This window comes from Larus michahellis, chromosome 2 (genome assembly GCF_964199755.1).
Source record: "Larus michahellis chromosome 2, bLarMic1.1, whole genome shotgun sequence".
NCBI classification, from domain to species: domain Eukaryota; kingdom Metazoa; phylum Chordata; class Aves; order Charadriiformes; family Laridae; genus Larus; species Larus michahellis.
The window spans coordinates 112,907,980-112,928,272 of NC_133897.1; the positions used below are offsets into that span (position 1 = coordinate 112,907,980).

The 20,293-nt window shown below is 40.3% G+C and overlaps 1 protein-coding gene across 11 annotated transcripts in view; it reads left to right on the forward strand.

Annotated features, from left to right (window-relative positions):
* The window catches only part of PIEZO2 (piezo type mechanosensitive ion channel component 2), a 321,861-nt gene that overhangs the window by 188,213 nt on the left and 113,355 nt on the right, over positions 1-20,293 (forward strand). For all 11 annotated transcript variants that reach the window (XM_074576625.1, XM_074576624.1, XM_074576616.1 and 8 more), the window contains exons 6-7: positions 3,999-4,209; positions 7,132-7,345. Coding sequence is in view for 10 of the 11 variants with exons in the window: in XM_074576624.1 (XP_074432725.1) it covers positions 3,999-4,209; positions 7,132-7,345 (425 nt within the window). In the remaining variant the exon portion in view is untranslated. The remainder of the gene's footprint in view (positions 1-3,998; positions 4,210-7,131; positions 7,346-20,293) is intronic.

Below are 20,293 nucleotides of genomic sequence, written 5' to 3' on the forward strand. Positions count from 1 at the left end.
GGTCATGGAAACACATGTTTATGGCTTCACAAATGCTCTGTGCTCCTTGAATGGAGAAGTTTATTTGATTTAATCAGCATCCACAGGGATCCTGTAATTGCATAATAAGTAATTTATTATGGAACTAAAAGTATTTTTCTAACTGTAGCGTATGTAGCATGGGTTTGTAGCTTTATGTTAGTCCACATAGTAAAAAGAGCTTTGCAAAACAGTCTGACTGGAGTACTGGTGTTCTGTGATGAGCGCGTACTTGCATGGCTATTTAATCATCAGAAAGTGTTAAAACAACAGGCACATTATCACCATGTTGGATGTAAAAGCTGTTCACTGTTTGCTTGCCTTCAGCAATTTGAAGTTCTCAATGTGAGAAACTGGAGAGCTGTCCCAGATAATCCAGTTGGTGGGTGGTGAATGTGAGAGTGCGGGAATCCAAAGTTTGTCTTTTTGACATACGCTGGAACATGGCCTTTCAGCTACTTGACGTCACCTTGGTTACTGAATTACAAACAGATATGTTTGTGTACAAAAAAATATCAAACCTATAGTTGTTTAGTTGTCATAGTCTTTTCACTGAAATAATCATTGACTGGGTCATGAATGATACCAATGGGAGGTAGACAGAATAAGGCTGAGGACTAAGGTGTTGTCCTTAAAAGCACTTGCAGATAGGGAACAGAGATGCAGAAGCTAACCCACCTTTCCCAGCGAGCATGTTGGTGCAAAGCTCTGGTCTCTGAAACCGGGCAATCCTTGTACAGCCCTATCATTGATAATTCAGGCTGCACTGAAAAGTTGCCAGACAGTATGCCTCTGTTCTGGAAAAGCTTCCAAACTGCAGGTTATGGTTGTTGTTGATGATCAGGTTTTCCTACCTGCTAGCTTGTCTTAAATTGAGGAGAGTGGTTTAAGAACCCCCGTTCCAAACACAGATTTGTAATTTTAGAAGGAAAACTTGGGAAATCAGTTCGGTATTTGCTGAGGTTCAGAATGCTGACAACGGCCGATGACCTTGGTAAGACCAGAAGTAGGTTGTTCTGCATTTCCTGTGAGTGTTTGTGAGGACCTAACTTGTTTTTAGAACTTGGAATTCATATTTTCATATCTAAATAAAAGCAGAAATACAAGGAAAGTTAACTTCTTTGGTAACTCATCAACTTGCAAGCTTTTAGCTATGCTTAAGGTGTGTAAGCCTGAGTCCATAGAAATGTTGGACCATCATCTTCTCAGCTGTATCCTGGTCCAGTGAAATATCCTCTTTCCTAGTGATTCTCCCTGGGCATGCTGTGTCATATGTGTCAGTACTAGCTTATCAATACTGAACTCTTAAGAAAAAATGTAGGCTAAAGGTCCTTCAGATCAATGACTCAAGAGTGATTAGCCTGGGCAATGTAAAAAATTCTGGTCCTAGTTACCATGATAGGAAAATCCAAATACCCATTTTGAGGAGATCAATGTGTGAAACTGGGCGTGAGGTGAGGGAGGCAGGTAGCGGGGAAGAGACAGAAAAGGATATCAAGTTCCACCTTTCATTGGGCTGTTTTTATGCTGTTTTCTCTACTTCTGTGTCCTCTTTTTTATTTTGCTGTTTGAAGGTATTGTGTGTTTTCCTCCAATTTATACTTAAAAATGTTTTCATTTTGTTCATTTCTACCTCAAGAATATTTTCTGCTTCTGCATGGTAACGTTTTATTATTTCCTTTTGTGACTCTTCAGACTTTTATTTCCTGTTCCTGCATATGTATAATTGAGTGTTATCTCAGCAATTTAGACAGAACTCCCATTCGGCTTAAGCTGTAATAAATGTATGAATCCTGTCTTCGTGTTTAATATAGATTCGTGGTATTCATAGAGATATGAGTCCTGTCAGTCTCCTATGGAATAACTTACTTATTTTTAAATTATTCCTATACATTTCTTGTCAGTAATTCCACATTTTAATGCATATTGTCTTCAGCAAATTGAAAGCACTAGCTGAAGAAACAAGGCTCTTCCTCACACAGATCCACGTATAGTAGGCGTGCCATTTCATACCCTTTAAATGTCCAGCAGTATCATTCTCTTTTGTTTGGGATATGAACACTATTGAAGGTTTCACTCTTCATGGGTCATATTAAGCTGAAGGCACAGACCACTAGAGAGTCCAGGAGGAGCAGGATTGGGCCTAAACGGACTGGATGAGGAGCAGGTTCATCTAGTAATTACAGCACAAGCAGAAGTGATCGTAGCTTCTGCCCTTTGTATGGCTTTCTCGCTCAAACAGCTGTGGCAGAAGTTAGAGTGTAATGTATCATTCAGCCTATTATCAGCATTGTTTCTGAATATTTAAGTAGCTCCTGTTTAGGTAGGAGCTCAGTTATGAGGAGCAGTGATGAACAGACAGAATGCCTCTTTGTGCTGTGTGGGCCGAAACGTGGTGACTGCATGTTTGGGCTGTCATCTTCCTCTCCATTATTTTGCACCAGGATCTGATAATGCGTATCTTGAGAGCTCCATAAGTGAATGGCGACAATAGCAAAGCAATTGAAATGCTAGTATACTCCATTTATAATGGGAATAGCTAGTGAAATAGCCAGATATGTCCAAGAGAAAGGTAGATTTCCCAGATCAGCCCTACTGTATTTAATACATATTTCATTGTCTGTAAAATATATACTCTTGAGAATAAGCAGGCTTTTTCTGGGCATTCACAACATGGTTAATGCTCCAAAGTAAGAGGAGAAAGTTGGCATAAAGCTTAGAGGTGAAATAAAGGATCCCACAGGGAATTTTGTTCCTTTTGGGAATCCACATAATGAAATAGTACTGAAGAATTTGGTTAAGTAGGCTGAGAGTTCAGCTGTTCCTACAGCAGTCTTATCGGTCAGCGTGGAATTTTTTGCTGCCAAAGGTCACCAATAAATATAAACCTGCCATTCTGTTGAAAAGTACCAATAGTCTCTCTTTCTCACTTTTACACACAGAGATACTGCTTGGCCAGAACGTTAGCTAATATGAGTTCAGATTAGCGCCAAAGAAGCTATGCCTTAATACACCAAGTGAGAACCTGGCTCAGAACTATTACTTTTTTCTTTTTTTTCTTAAATATGCCCCTACATGTCTGCGAATGACTAATTTTTCCATAAATTGTATCTCTGGGTGGGCCTCCTGCTAATCCTGCAGATTCTCACCGTGGGTTGGTGATTTTAGTCTACATCACTCAATAGCTGTGTATGTCTTCTGGTCTCCAAGATACGATGGAGACTTGATGGTGAAGGCCACTGCCAAATCCTAACAAACTGCTCAAGTATGAGGGACCTTTACACATTTCCTTCTTTTCCTTTTCCATTGTGTAGTTCTAAGCCACTGGTCTCATTTCTCCTGCTAAATTGTTGCAGATCACTTAAGCTTTCACTGCTTCTCTCTTGCTTATTTTTTCTCCTTTTCTTTCACCATCAGCTAATCTCACAATTTCTCATTCTCTCCCTGAGCCTCTTAGTGTATTTTTTCTCTCCCAGGCTGCCCTTCATTCATCAATGAGCTATCTGTCCATTTATTTCAGGCTTGTTTCCCTGTCTCAGTTCACTCATACCCACTCCATTGTAGGTTTTGCATGTAAAGTCCGAGAAAGGGTTCATGGGGAAGAGTTTGAAAAATGAGGTTTGTTGAGGAACATCAACCAGGAGGGCACTTGTCCTTATTGGCTGGAGCTTATACCTGAAGCCATCAAACCAAAGAGGAGTTTAACAGATAATAGACAGCATGATGGAAAGAATGCTGAGCAAATCAAACGGAATTTCATATAAAAATGAACAAGCAGCCTGTTGGGCACATGGGAGCCGTCAAAGTACAACTCTAGCTTTAGTATATCTTCCGTAACTCTCTTTTTACTTGCACATAGCCAAAAATTGTAAGAAAATATCATTGTTAAACAATATATGTGTGGTTTTTAATTTCAGATTCCTTTGTGTGTGTCTCTCTCTCCTTTGCATTCTCTTTTTCTTTCCCCCCTCCTCTTTTAGGCTGTAAGAGAAAAGTTAGAGCCAGATGATGCTTTGATGTATGAAGAAGATCTGGATGACGAAGACTGTGGTGAAGCTGAGTTTGAGGAAACCATGAAATTAAAACTGCTGCGTAGAATCGCCTCGCTAGCATCCAGACTGAGGGAGTTTATTGGCAACATGATAATCACCACTGGAAAAGTTGTTGTTACAATTTTACTTGGTTCAGCAGGTTGGTGCATTTGAAAAATTTCCTCCAGAGCCCATTAGATTATGCATTTAACGAATCAGTTTTCAGCGCTTTGGCACCTGCGGGAATAACAATGGAAATTTTTCAGGGAAAAGAAATTGCTGCTGATTTTATTTAAATTAATTTTTTGGCAGGCATTGGAATATGCCGAGTTGCTTATTTTTTTTGTACTGTGTGGCCCTATCATTCCATATATTACTTTTACAGCTACTGTTATAACCAAATGGTGAATGGTTGCATATTATAAGTGCCTATATTGTGAATTCATAGATTTGGTTCCATCACTTTCAAGTGTAAAAAGGATCTGTATTCACATAGCCTTAAAAAAAAAACAAAGATAATAGGCTGACTATGCACTGTGTAAAAAGAGTGATAAGCAGGCTTCATGCTGGGTTTTGATGGGACTTTTATGTTGATTGGTAAAAATAGCTGTTTTGATACGATATGACCAACCTTTGATAAGAAATTTGATTTAGTACCATATAAACAGCCACAGACAGAATGAAGTGTACAAAATCACTGTAGGTTGTAATGAATGAATTTAAAATTGGATCATGCAATTGTATATTTGCACTTATCTGCCTACTCACGTGCTTGAATGGAGTCCTTACATATAAAGTGTAAGTGTATACTTAACTTGTAAGTATACTAGTATATGAAGTATGAAATGATAGTACAAAAAATACATGGTATTGAATGATGAGGACTGGTCAGGTGTGGCTCTTTTAGGAAGGCAAGCTCTTTCAGTAAGGTAAGGTTATCTGACAGCCTTACATGTAGCAAATGCTAAGTAATAAATCTAAAAAGGGATAAAAAGATAGGTTATGTGGATCACCATAGTGCCTGGCATCAAGGAAGGGAGATGCCATAAAATAAAAAAAAAGTGTGATAAGTATGTGCAAATACACATGGTTTCAATGCCATTCTGAAGTTGCATGGGTGAACATCACCCAGAGAGGATGAAGCAGAAGGATCACACGGCTGTGTCAGGGGCAATTTCTTCTGAGTGGCATTGGGCAGCTTGTCTGCAGGACTCCAACGCACACCAAGAGCTGTGAGGTGTTTGGAGGAGAGTTACAAAAATGACTTGAGGTCTGAGAAGCCTGTATTCCAGAGAGAAAGTAAATTAGTTAAATACTTCCTGACTTACCATGCCAAGAAAAAAAAAAGATTATGATTTGACTGCAGCCTTAAAATACTGTCAAAGGTACAAAATAGCTACATTTTTTTAATAGACATCTCATCTAGTAGAAGTTATAATACGAGCCAATAGTTAAGTGGTAAACCGAGGCAATTTCAGACCAGAAATAAATTTTGAATTTTTCACAGCCAGAGTAATTGGCCATAATAAACAACTTTTTTATGCATATAGTGTATTCTCCTGCTCCTAAAGTGTTTAAATAAAGACGAAGTCTCTCTTTGAAAGAAGAAAGGAAATAGTTACAGCCTTGAGGCAGAAATTGCTGGGCAAAGTTTTACAGACTCCATCATGAAGGCAGTCAGAAGAGAGGATCCCTGTGGTCTTATCATGCTTTTAAATCTGTGAGCCTATGGAAACACCAGCAGGTTATACACTGGAGCAGAGAAAAAGCACCCTAGTCTAAAGACTTTGTCTAAAGTACAACGTGAAAGAGTGAGATGATGAAGCTCAGGCAAAATGATCATGGACAAGGGTCCTTACATATTTTGCCCAGCATCACACAGTTGTGACCACCCCAGCTTTTGACAATTTTTGACAGTAAAATCCAGCGTGAAGCCCCCTATCTCCTGAGACCCTCTCTTCTTCACCCTTGCAAGGACTCTGCTCTGCGAAGGTTGTGGGTGCAAATGCAGAGGCCCACCATTCAAGCATGTTCCAAGTCTGTCTGGGCAGTGCCTGGACTCGATCCAACCGGCGACTGACCCCCAAAGTGCTGACCCCAAAACACATGGCAAGCCAGCACCTGGCAAGGCGCAGGTCCTCCTGCCAGAGTGGCCAGCCCAGCTGCGGGGCCAGTGGGCGTACCAGAGCCACGGGATACTGGGATCCTGCAGATCTGTCCCGAAGGAAGAAGGCTCTTAGACATGCACTAGTGAAAAACTTTAAAATAAATCGAGGCAGGCATCCCTATTAACTTCAGTACTGTTACTTTAGAGACTCCACTAGACTGCTATGCTGGATGTAAGCTCTTTTAATGTCATTTTCTCCTGGTTTCCACTGTTAGACATGTATGTCTTTCGTGCTTCCTCACTTATTTTTGTAGGCTATCCACAGAGCACTGGGTCTCGTTTACCACAAGTGAAATACTCTGCTACATGTGCAAGAACAAAACCAATATACAAGACAGAAGAGTATTTTTCATATGCAGATTACAAGTGTCTATGAGTTAAAAATTCAGAAAAAATAAACATTTACTGTGTATCCTCTAGATACCTTTTATTTTCAGTATGTGCATCATGTTTTTTTCCATTTTTAATAACTCAGTGTATCTCAAGATTTATATGAGAAGGCTTTTCACTGTTCATCCATCATGCCATTTTAGCATCTTGTACTTAAAATTAATTTTAAGATCTAATACATCAGCCCTCTCAGGCACAGTGTCCCTGTTGGCTGGCCTTGCAGCCACATTTCTGGTTTTCTCCATGCTTTGTGAAACATCTTTACAAAGAGAAGATTTCATCTTGGAGGAAAGTCTGGAGAGTGGTTGTGTACTAAGTGCTAAGGTGTGGTATAAGTGAATTGGAAAAAAAAAGCATCCCTTTCTCCTAATCTTAAAGCTAGTAGCAGTATTAAGCACTAATTGTAATAATTAGCATAAGCACTAATTGGATTAAATTGTTTAATACACGTCTTGTCATACTTAAGGTTTAAGAAATGGTGATATTTGCACACCTTTCCAACTCTCCATGGTTTTATTTTCACAGGTATGATGGTGCCATCTTTGACCTCAGCTGTGTATTTCTTTGTATTTTTGGGCCTGTGCACATGGTGGTCCTGTTGCCAAGCATTTGATCCGCTGATATTCAGCTGTCTGTGTGTATTAATGGCTATATTCAGTGCGGGACACTTGATTGGACTTTATCTGTACCAGCTACAGTTCTTCCAGGAGGTTGTTCCACCAAAAGATTTCTATGCCAGGTGAGAGAAATTAATTTCCTGTTTAACTGTGGGCACATGATGCAATGTTTTCTTATCACGTGTTGATGCAAATGGTCTTCCGCATAATTTTTGACAAATTTGACAAATTTTATGCGTAGCTTCATGTTCAGTCTTGGAAGAGTCAAGGCATTTCAGACTGAATGGTTTTGGATGATAGCGAGAAGTCCTGTCTGGGCAATTGTGTACGGAGGGCTAGAGCCAGTGAAGAGAGGAAGGTGATTTTTGTTTTGGTCGGAGTGATCCTCAGAGTTGAGTGAGAAAGATTTGGCTGAGATGAGAGATCAAGGAAATCAGTGACAGCATTGAGGCAAAGGCAGTGTATGCGTGCGTATTTTTGGTAGAGTAAAATAAATATTCTGAGGTCTAAAGTCATCATGTCTTAACCGGGACAAAGTGCATATGTGGTGCCATCCTTGTGTGCAGAGACTGAGGGCTGCTGTAGCACTTCATCTGCTGTGCATAATACTAGTCTGTTCATGCAAAAATTCTCTGTGGTCATGCAGAACATGCCAGTCTTATGTTCATACTGACAGCTACATCACTTAAGTCAAAAAGTAGCATTTCTAGTTACTGCTGCAGTAAATATTGATTGGATGTGATTTCACTGACCCTTTAATTTTTTTACATGCTTTTTATACTGTAATCTAAAACAAGACAAAATAATTGATGTATTTTACTCATTGCTAATTTTTTTTTTCTTGCTGGATTATGATTGCAAATTGTATTTATTGTATGTATTTGTAGTGTCGTATTAATCCTTACATTAAACTAAATGTAAACCTTAACTTTATTTCTGGTAAGCCTACTGTTCCTTTTAAGTATTGTAAGTTGAAGGTGAAAAGTGTACTGGGGAGAACCAATTATTGATTTATATCTCAATGCATCATTGAAAGCAGTAAAAACTGATCTGCCTAGCTAGAGTATCTGGCACTTTAATAATTGTTTTGACATTTTATTTAGTGCAGGTTAATCATAGAATTGTAGAATTGTTACGGTTGGAAGGGACCTTAAAGATCATCTAGTTTCAACCCCCCTGCTATGGGCAGGGACACCTCCCACGAGACCAGGTTGCTCAGAGATAGATGTGTGTTTTGTGATGTTAGAATTGCTACCTTGAGCTGGCTGATTGGGAGGGCGTAACATTACCTGAAAAATCGGTAAAGATCTTTGTAGTTTAGGTTCTTTTGTGCCACCTAGAGGTCAAGGTAGGAGAATGGACGATTAGTATGAAGTAGCTAAAATGCTCACAACTTCCCTAAATACTTTATCTTTCTCCAAGTATTAAGAAAAGAAAGAAAACGTGGGTTCAAAATTCTCAACTATTTGGCTATGAGGATATAATCTCACAGCGTTTTACCACCAGAAAGCAATAATGTTTTCTCAAAGAGCGGAAGTATGTGTTTCGTAACATTTTGCTGGAATCATAAAATCATAGAATAGTTTACTTTGGAAGGGACCTTAAAAGATCATCTAGTCCAGCCCCCCTGCAATAAGCAGGGACATCTTCAACTAGATCAGGTTGCTCAGAGCCCCATCCAACTTGACCTTGAATGGTTCCAGTGATGGGGCATCTATCAGCTCTCAGGGCAACCTGTTCCAGTGTTTCATCACCCTCATTGTAAAAAATCATTTCCTTATGTCTAGTCTAAATCTTCCCTCTTTTAGTTTAAAGCCATTAATCCTTGTCCTATCGCAACAGGCCCTGCTAAAATGTTTATCCCTGTCTTTCCTGCAGGCCCTCTTTATGTACTGAAAGGCGGCGATAAAGATACGTGATGCACTCTTCATATGCATCATTTGTAAAAGTCCCTTTTTTTCTTTTTAATCCTTTTATTATTAATTTTCAATTACTTTAATTTTCAATTACTTTAATTTTCAATTAAGTTAGTCTTAAACTTATTTCCTGCATTAAGGGTTTTTTTTGGTAAAAATTCTACATTTTATAATAAAATTTTATGCAGTACAAATATGCCACTTTAACATAGTCACTAATTTTTGAAGTGAAAAAGTCTAATTGCAAGTAAGTTGTTTCTGCCTCATTGTAGAAAGAAAAAGCACCTTCAGAGTTTGGATTAAAAAAAGTCCCATGTTGGACTTTGGAGTATGGACTGACATTTTTGTAAGCAGAAAACTACATTATCTTCTTGCAGACTTTCTCTTGAACTGATACTGTTGGGTAATCTGCCTTCTACACATGCTAGCATGTGAGAGACTGATGTTCTAAATTACATGGGAAATTATGTTTGAATATACAAAATACCGATGACAACTCAAGAGAAGGTGCAGTAAATATACCTTCCTTGTTTCTTTAATCACAGTTCTTTCTGCTGTGGATTTACTTTGATCTGCTTTCAGGGACATGTGTTTGAAGAGCATCAAGACAGGTGTTATTGCTGCTTGGAAGAGCAAATCTGAGTGTGAGGAAAAGCCACTAATTTGATTTTCAATAACTGGAGTAGGACTGGTATATAAGCAGTGGCTAGAGGGAGAAAATGAGAGACACATGTATTGAAATGGTGCAGAAAAAATACTTTAGCATTTTTCATCCTAGAAGAAATTTGAGACCTTGCTATTTTATGTACCATCTTGGTTTGAAACAGAGCTAAATATGCAGAGCTCCCATTAATACTAGTGGGTGGTTTGCACGGGTAAATTATATACTGACAAAATAATCTGATTCCCCAAATTCTTCTATGCTATTGTCACTCAGAATATGCTGTTCAATGTCTTTTTACAAGAAGAGAATGGCAGATTGTTCTCATACTTAACTCAGTTGTATGAACTCTTCTTACTTAGTTGCAATAAACTCACTGTATGAAAAAATGCAGCAGGTACATGCATTTGCGTGTGTTAGCTTTAGTGACATTACAAACAGACCTTTATCCATATATGAAGGGGAGCTGAAACCTAAGGAAGAAGGGCTTTTACTTCTCTGTAAAGCTTTGAGCACTCGATCCCAGGTTAAGCTCTCCTCAGATGCAAGGGCAGATGTGAAAACTACTCATCTTGGGCTGCTGGTGGATATCATTTTTCTGGGCAGAGCCTAAGGGTGGCATTTTAAAAGGCTGCTAACATTGGTATTTCTGAGTTTGAGTTCTCAAGTTGACAAGAAATGTACAAGCTGTTTCTGATCAATAAGAAATGTGTTGTCTCTGAATAGTAATGCATTCAGCTTGCCACTCTATCGATTGATTTCAGACTAAATGAAGTTAAACTATACCCAAACAAGTTCTCAAGCTTCTTTCAACTAAGATGTGCATCATACATGTGCTGCTCCTTCCTTTTAAGAACCTTCAACTCAAAATTCAATACTTAAGATTGTAAGAAGTGACGGAGCAGTGTCACCAGAAGAGAGCAGTTTCCTTGAAAGGGATAGTCTGAAATCTGGTGAATTTATGTATTTTGGCCTTGTGAGATTTTGCAAGCAAAGCCTGAAGTATAGCTGATGTGTCAGGGGCAGAGCTTGCGTGAAGCTGCCTCTGCCACTAACAGCTTTTCTTCTCTAGACCAGCCCACAGTGGAGAAGTGAGCAGCGCTCATTCAAGGTAGTGCTCTAACTGCCTTGGAAAACGTGGTCCTAAATGGCACAGGAGGATCAGCGTGAATAAGGCTGAATCTACCCTTCAGTTAGGTTGCATTACTACCTAGTTGCATTAAATTAACATTAGTTAATTGCCAACTGATCTCTGTCAAATAAAATGCCCACACTCATTTATAACTTCAATTAAAATAGGTATCTTCTGTGCTGGCTTGCTGCCATATTGCAAAGTCGGTGATTTACAGAGACAGGAAAACAATAGCAAGAAGTATCCATTTAAAACAAAGTTCAGAAAATATCATATTTCTGCCATAAAATTCTTTTCACCTGAGTTAACAAAAACAAGTCAATGAGCTAAAATGATTTTAGGAATTATGTACACAGTGCCACAGCCTGAAAAAACATGCAATAATATGTTTGCCATTTTTCAGATTGCTGCCTCCTTTCTTCCTGATGTTGTTTATTTTGGCAAAAGGGTGTAATTGGGGCAATGATAAGGTCTTGCAAACATGAAGAAATAGGATCAGTGCAGCGGTATGAGGTTTATCCTGAGTCAGTAAAGTTATTCCTGTCCAAAACTGTGCTTATAAGCATATTCATTTAAAGATCCAGTAATCTGATGTAAATGAAAACCTATGTGTCTTTTTAGAGTTTTAGGTCTGTCTTGTATTGCTGGTAGTTTTCAGGCGCGTAATGTTCAAAATAGTTTAAATACAAATGGTTTAATCTCTAGGAAGGCATCACCCTTATAAAGTGAGGCAAACATAGGAGTCCAGGGATTGTCAGCCACTTCACAGTGGTACGTTATTTCACATCTTCTGTAAGTGAATGGGATTTTGGAATTACACAACTGATCGCTTTGTTGCAATCTGAGTGGGGAATTCTAATCTAAGGCTGTCTTTTGAACAGGAAATCCTCATCTGAAAGATGCCTATAAATCTCTTTAAGCGCAACTTTTAAAACAGGTTTTACACTTATTAGTAATAAGCCTGCTTAAATGACTCTTTTATTTTTGGAGGGAGTGTTATATTGATATTTGCTACAGATGGTACATTCAGAATGTTCAGTTTATTTTCAGACCTATCTGAGATGACTCTGGTCCAAAATCCTCTGTTTGAACTTCCCTGAAAGCTTTGATCTAGATTCAGAATTTGTAGTCCAAATGCTGTGTTAATCCAGGGTAATAAATTAATAAATGCTTAAGCATAGTCTCAAAAATATTCCTGGAGTTGCTTGATCAGGGTGGGACATCCCGCTATAATTTTTTTTCTAAATTAGAGGCTAAGTGTGCTATTAAAATCTCAGCAGGAGAGCAGATATTGCCAAAATAGCAAGTTGCAGCTGATCAATTACCTTGTTGGCAGTGTCTTGCCTCTGCAAGGCAAGGCAATGATCTCCTGCTGCTTTTGTAGCTCTGCTGCAGCCAAGACCTGGGCAACATGTTTCACCTGAGCTGCAGCCACTGTTAGTCCTCACTGCAGACCATCTTTGGCACCTGTCTCAAAGGTGCCCCACCTCTGAGGGGCAGAATATTCTTACCTCCATCTGAATTTCTGAGGTTTTGGAGTTGCCTTGTAACCTGGTCATAAGCCAGTGTTTGACAAGATGGAGTATTTGAAGTTCATTTATGTATCCTGTATTGAGCTGCCCTTTGGCTGCAACAGCTTTCGTGCCTTCTGCCTGATTTTTTTAGCCGCTTACCACCACAGTACTGCAGCACCCACTGCCAGGGCAGAGGCCTCGGGATACACACCATGTAAAGACACTGCACTGCCCTTCTGTGTCCATCATCCTCTGTCAGCAAAAGTACACTTCGTAGTCGCAGAGCATGCTTCAAAACACATCGGTCTAGCCACACGTTTGTCACGATGACCAGATTAGGTTTGAGAGCTGGGATTTCTCTCTTGTAGAAGAAGAGAAGTTAGCTAATTGACCTTATTATTGTGGAAGTTTTGCAGCTGAGTTTCATATTAACTGTATAATGTACCACATCTTAGGAGACTACTAATTCTACTTAGAAGATTTTAGCCTATGTGCTTTCTTAGAACTTTATATTCAGCTTCATTATCTTTTTTAAATTATTTTGCAAAGGAAGTGAATTATTCTGTTAACAGCTTAGAAACGCAAGTTCAGACTCCCATTGACAAAAGACAGTAATCATTCTTGCTATTCTTGTAATCTCTTTCTAAACTATGAGGTAATCCAAGGCAGGTGGGCTCATCTGGGCTCCCTTTCTCATGAAAGTTTGGACAAGATAATCTTTTGAGGACCTTTCCAACCTCAGCTGTTCTATGATTCTGTCATTCTAGGTGCTATTCTGAATTGCATGATTCTGCAAAAGGTGTTTTGTCCCAGGATTTTGTGCACCATACAAAGTGAGTTTCTCATTATTATGCTAGGAAATGTTTCTGCACTACACAGTAAACGGTCCATTTGCTATCAGCTGAACCATCAGAGTCTGTGTGGTCCTAATTTTTTATTAACTACCTAATAATGCATATCTGGTGTCCAAAAAGATTCACACGTATATCCAAACATGAAAGGAGAACTAGTGGTGGAGTTCCCAGTCAGTTGTAGCAAGAAAGCCTTGGAAATGTTGCAAAACTACTCACTGTTGTGAGTTTTCCAGCTTAGTGTCTGCCACATGGGCATTCAGAGATTCATCCAAAATGAATTCACCTCTTTCAGCGCTTATTCAGAGGGATTCCTTGGAGATTCACTCATCAGCGGGCATGTAATAAATGTCCATGCTGTGCTCACTTTATAGGAGAGTTGTACTCAACACTGATTTAAAATGGTTAGCTCAGGTTTTGGTGGAAGTCCAGTGGTGACAACAGGGAAGTCAGTGCAGACTTACCCAGCTTTACTGGGAAGAATTTGTAGCTCTTGCTGGTCTTTACATGATTATTAATACTCATCTCTTTCTTTAAAATCAACAAATTCATGTTTGTGCCAGGATTTACAGCAAGTTTGAAACTTTCTGAAAAAAGCAACAGATTAACTAGTAAGTAAACTGCAGCAATTTCTCTGTCAGATCCTCCCTTCCCAGCCTCCCTGGCACTCTGCACGGTGGTGGCTCTCATCCGCATGGCGGAGCCACCAGCGTCCACCATAACTGGCCGCCTTGCACGGAGTGCCAAATTCAGCCTTGGCAGAGGGAGGCACGACTTTATTCATGTCGCTGGCCTTGCATCACAGGTGATTTACGTCCTTCCATCTTCCCCTGGACTTGAAAGGGATGTAAACTGAGAGACATGCTAAGACTTTTTAAAAACATTGAGTTTCTGCAGGTGGGAAAGACCAGTTTCTGAGCCATCTTTTGCTGCAGCAGCGAGGCTGCCACCGGTGAGCTCTCTGGCAGCCTGGCGGGGGCTGGCCCTGGCCACAGGTGGTTCTCGTTAGTGGGGAGAGGGGAGCCTTGGCGCTCCCAACAACGTGTGTGCCGTATCCGGAAACTGTGCGTAAGCTGCAAACATAAAAATCAGTCACCATCGCGTGACATAATGATGGCAAATTGCCACTTCCTTGCAGTCTCCTGCCCCTAAATAGCCACGTGTTACCGTAAGAACAGCCAAAGGTGCCTCTTTCTTGGGATGTGTTGAAATGTCGCAATGAGCGGGACAGAGGGAAATGGCAAAGATTTTGCAAGTGCTGATGTACCCTGATAAACTTCCTGCTGATTCTGGTTTGAAATGGGTGTGCAGGTGCTCTCATAACAGAGCGCTTTCCCACTTTGACATCCATGAATCCATCTGACTGGTGTAGGACCAGCACACCTCTCCGCTAACAGAAGCTCTGCTCGTGGTCAGGGAGAGCTGCATCACTCCACTCCCCCATACACACCCTGTGTCTGCTTCCATGCACCTGATTCCCACACTGACACTTGAGTACAGACTCCCTGCCCATCACAGACCGTCCTGCGTGGACATGCAGAGGATGACTGTGAAGAAGTGACCCTTTAATTTTCTTTGGGTATTGTTTAAAGAACACGGATCTGCATGCTATGATCATTGAGAAAGTGCCTGAAAAAAAGGAAAGAAAAAGGATGGACAGATATCAACCCCTCTCCTCCTACCTGATTTGGATTGCTATTGCTTTTGGTATTAGGAGATGTAGATTATAATTAGCAAACTTCTTTTGGCATTACAAGCTTGTCTTTACTGTTTTCCTGAGGTCTGCTTGCCAGCCTTTATTTTCATACTTTGGCAGTCCCAGAAATTGCGATGATAAATATTTAGCCCTTATGTAGCTCTTTGTGTTTTCAGCTCGGTATATAAACATTGACAAATGAATCATCCCACATTCCTCGGAGGTAGTAAAAGAGGCAGTCCTGACTAACCTCAGTCGAGAACACACCGGGGAGTTAGTCCTTGTCTGCACGAGAGGCGGTCTCCATCAGTTTCTCTAAACGCTTAGAGTGGATGTCCTTAATCTCTTGTTTATGTTCATTAAGCTGAAGCTGGGAACTTACTGATAAAAACTGAGCCAATCGGGTGCAGTTTATAACCGATTTAAAATCAACTATGTAATACGGCTTTGGTTTTGAGATTAGTTAATGAGGCATTTTCCCCACATCTCCCAAGCCTTATTGTTCATTATCCCATTATTTTCTTTCCCATATCTTGCTATTTTATTTTTTTTCTCTGTTTAAAAGCAAATGGGAATCATAACTTGCATTTCTGCCTTAGTGCATTCTCTGCTAAAAAAAGAATTCCTTCTTTGCTCATATTTTCTACTGCAGAATCTCTTAATTTGGGTATCAGTCACTCTTGCTTTTATTTCAATCCGTTTCACCGCCAGCTGTATAAGTGGAAAATCTCTTTATCCTCTGCATGCATCACTGAACCTAGCAGACTGTCCCAGTGTGACTGAAAAGTATCATCATCCCCTTTCAGAGGTGGAAAAATTCCCTAACAGAAAAGTTAGATGAATTGCATAACCCCCCCCCCACACACAGATAGCCAGAGCTTGGAATAGAACCCAAAGTTTTTGGCTGCAGTCTGTGTCCCTCGGTTCCTAGATCACAGAGCAAGTTACCTCAAAGTTAAAATGAGTATGAAGCTACACTTTTAAACAATTTCTGTTCTTCTGCATCTGTTATTCCAAGAGGTAGCTGTAAATCTCTTAAGCTGGCAGGCGGTTGCATGGCTAGTTGTTGTACAGGTTACTTGCATGTTCTGGTCACGTAGCACCACTCCAATAAATGCTGATGCTCACTAGCGTTGTTTCAGCATGGTCTCCTTTTCCTAAATGATTTTTGCCGAAGCTTTATACCCAATGGACTAGCTGTGTAAACGCATCCGTCCTTCTCCCAGCACTTGAGCTTAGGACAAGGCGGCCATCCGTGGGCTGCACCACCTGAGTTTTGGGAGCAGGCTGTCCTCCCTTCACATTCCCTGCTCGGCTTGTGTGAGTCTTTCTGAGGTGGGAGTGTTGGCTCCTTTCCTTTCACCAGGTCTGCCAACTCACTTTGAAAAACCGATAACCTCAGTTACTAACTGGCACGGAAAAACATCGTTAAGCCATGCGTCCTGCTGTGTGCTGAGGTGTCCAAGCTCACCTTCTGGCAAGGGGAAGCCTTTGTGGCCATGGATGTTTCTGAACATGCCTTTGGTTTCCCTCTCCTGCTTTCCACGTGGCTCCTTATTAACCTGATCTGTTTTCTCATTACTTTAATTTCTGAGTAGAAAATGCAACTAAACATTAAAAATTTTGAATTTTGTTGGCACAATTTGGGTGGCTTCCTTCCCCAGGTGGTGGTGTTCCGTATTAGTTGCTTTTTGTTCCCCCGTATGGTCACAGGGAACGTATGTGTACATGAGGAAGGGGAGTGGGTGGCAAACCACTGCACCTGCTGCCAACCAGCCTCCTTCACTCGGGTGGCTTTTCTTTCTCCATCCTCTCATCCCAGCAGCGCTGCCTCAGCTCCTGCAGCCTCTGTGCTCCCTGACTTGCCTCTGGTTTGTAGCTGAAACTGTTTGGAAAATAAACCTGCTGCATTTACAGTAGTTTTATTTTAGTGACAGACACACAACTGTCCACCTAACTCTCTACCTAACACACGAGGTAGGCTACTACTGTCAAAGCAGTGACACTGCTCATCCTCGTTAGAAAGGATCATGTTGAAGGAGACACTGTAGCTAAGTTATCAGGCAGAGGCCCTAACGCAATTTCTTCTGCGGCTTTATCCCCATTTCACCTTCATGCCATCCTGTCTGGTGGTCCTCTGTCTGCCTGATGCTCTGATTGGGATCAAAGGATACTGGAGTCACTGCTTCAGCACATTTCTTCATCAGATCATCACCTCTGCAAGCCCCAGCAAAGGTTCCCAAAAGCTACAGCGACATTGCTGCTTATCTAGCTCACCGATATGCTGAAAAGAGCATCAATATCAGTGCTCACCAGAAATTCGGAGAACAGCTGAGCTGTGTTGTGTGTAATGAAATGGTTTGGGGATCCAGAGGGGAAACCCACGGATAGGATAAATCTTCATGCCAGGCTTTTGAAGATAGGTTTTTTTCTCAGTAAACAAGGGCTTAATAGACCCACACCTACTATTAGTGATAACAGTGGGGAATTATTGCCTCTAAGGCAATGAAAGCACACTACAAGCTTTTGGAATAGAAAGACAGTACAAAGGTCAATTATTGGATGAGATGTGATATCTCACAAATTTTATGTTTGGACTTAAATTCCCCTCAGGGCAGCTGTTTTATTTCAGATATATGAAACATTTGAATGTCTGAAGTTGGTAATTTTTAATGGATATCCAGTCCTTAACAGCTTCCAGTCACATAGTCTCAGAGAAAATTCCATTATCTGGTTACTTTAAAAAAACAGGTTATATAGCAGATACTATTTAACATCCTGTTTTAAAGTTGTTAATTCACTTGAGAGCACAGCGATTTTATTGCGGCTGCTTATATGGTCGTTTTGTTCTCCCTGAATTAAGATTTGTGTTGTATTTACAGTTTTTGCAAGCTTTTCTGTAATTCACAACCCTAAAAGCTATCCTTTCTCCTCTACAGCTTCCTGGATTCATGGCTCATAATTTCTCTCTGTCCTTATTATATGGATGATATTAGCACACAAGTTTTAAATTACTTATTTTTTCATGAGGTTTCTCATGCAATAGATGTGCATTTGAAATTAGTTTTCCTTTAAAAGAAAAGTCACTGATGTTCAGAAGAGGGTGGGAGATATACCAGGGCTGGTTTTGTCATTGCCAGAAAAGCTTTGATCCAATAGAAGCTATGGAAACCAAGACTTAGTAGAAAAAAAAAGTACGTAGACATCTGCTAAAGAGCTATAGAAATATAATGACATTAAAACAAAACTTAGAATGATCTACTTACCCACCAAGCCGGTATTCACTGTGTGTATGCCTGTATTATAGCGTTGTGATAGCAACACTCTGAAGGAAAACACTTCCAGCCTTAGTCTAAGTTTTCAGATATTTCCAAAAAAGTTATTAACTGTTAAGCTGAAAGTTATCATAATACTTCTCAACCCAAACAATCAAATTTTTGTGTTATTGTTAATATGGCACACTTCCACTTAGCCAGTTCTGAATTATCCAAGTCTGAACCTAAGCAAGGTCTAGGGCTTTTAAGTGCTAAAAATACTTGCAATGCTTTTTAAAGCTCGTATCACTCTGAAATGGATAAATTTAATAACTTTAGTCCAGCTGTGGACTGAGGTTTGTGTCTGCAGTATCTCCCTACACAGTTGTCCTGCTGAGCTGAGGAGCAGGCATGAAGGATCAGCTCCATCTCTGTGGAATCTTATAAATAATGTGATTTGGAAAGGCAAATGCCAATTTTCCCATTCATTCTTTTTTTCCCTTAAAAAGCCACGTGAAACCAAATACCTCCTGCTCATCTTAACCCTAATTCTTTGGGACGCTTAATGCATTTCAGCCAGTTTTCCCACCTCTTTCCTCCCTGTGTTCTGCTATTTTTGTAAAAATGTTGTGTCAGTTCAGCGTACCCTGGAGCATTAGCCCCAGTGTGGTCTGAATTCCCAGCCTATAGCCTAGAGAGTTACAGCCTTCTGGAAGGCAAGGATGGGCCTGGAGGTACCGTGGGACTGGCTGAGTCCTTTCCAGCGGCATGTATTTCTTTGGGCATATAGCCAAATGATGTACTGGGGGGAGTGGCTCACAGGATTCCCTTGGAAGAGACTTTACAGATATAATTTTATGGATCATAACTTGTGTGTAGCTCTGCCATCCAAGTACGGAAAACTCAACAGGATGGCTCATGTGGATGAGGGACTCCTAACTTCTAGGAGGGCTGTGTAGAAATTATATTTTTTTTGCTAATTTATTTTTTAATTCTTTCCACTGCTTCTCTCCTCCTTTCCCCAGGGCATTTTCCAATTTGACAAGAGTATGTACCTCCTTTAAGTCAATGTTTAAAAAAAGGTTCACTCTTCAAGCAGTGCTTACAGTTTGGGAAATAGCCCTTTCAGTATTTCAAGTACTCTTCTTCATCGATCTTTGGGGCTTGTCTTGTGAAAAGTTTTGTTTTTTCTCCCTGTATGTCAGCCCTCTTTTCCCCACGAAAAGATTTCTAACACCATCGCCACCACCCTACCCCTAGAAAAGGCTACACTTTTTCGCAGCATTTCTGGGGATTTACTGTGATTGAGTTTCTTTTTTTGTAAATAAACTCTGTTGTTCCTTTTTCTGCTCTCACCTCGCCTCTTCTCCTCTTCTTCCCTTTTCTTTTCCTCTCTTGTTCAGCCACGTTTAGTATCTCCATTTAGGGCTCAGCCATTCATGTCAATCAATCTTGATAGTCTCCTACCCCAGACATGTAGGCACCACTCCCCTCCAGTTCCATGTGAGGAAAGTGAAATAAGTATCCACTAGAAGATATCCAGACAACATAAAGGCTCAGACAGTTCATAAAATCCAACAGGAATACAGAAGTTCTACAAAGATGGATTCCCCAAAGCCAGCTCAGCACAGCAGAAGTCTCTGATGCTATTCCTGTGACTAACCCTCCAATATGTACTGGCCCCAGCAAAAAATTCCTGTAATCATAAATACTAAATCAGGAAATGCAGCTTCTGAAGTGGCTTGATGCAGACATTTCTTCAAACTGTAATCCTCATTGCCCTGTTCTGGATTTAATTTCCAGCCTGCTACCATGTCAGGGAGTTGCAGACTTGCATCATTGTTTTATTTTATTAGCCTATGGTAAATCTTTTCCTGAAACAGGAAGCAAGTCCTGTGAAATAATCTTTCCTGCTTAAATCTGTCAGTATTTGTAATGTACATCCAGCTTATTGTGGATAAAGAGCAAATGTTACATGCAATAAGAGGAATATTTGCATGAGGAAGGCTTGAAATAGCTGTAAAAAAGTCTTGGAAATTATAAGAT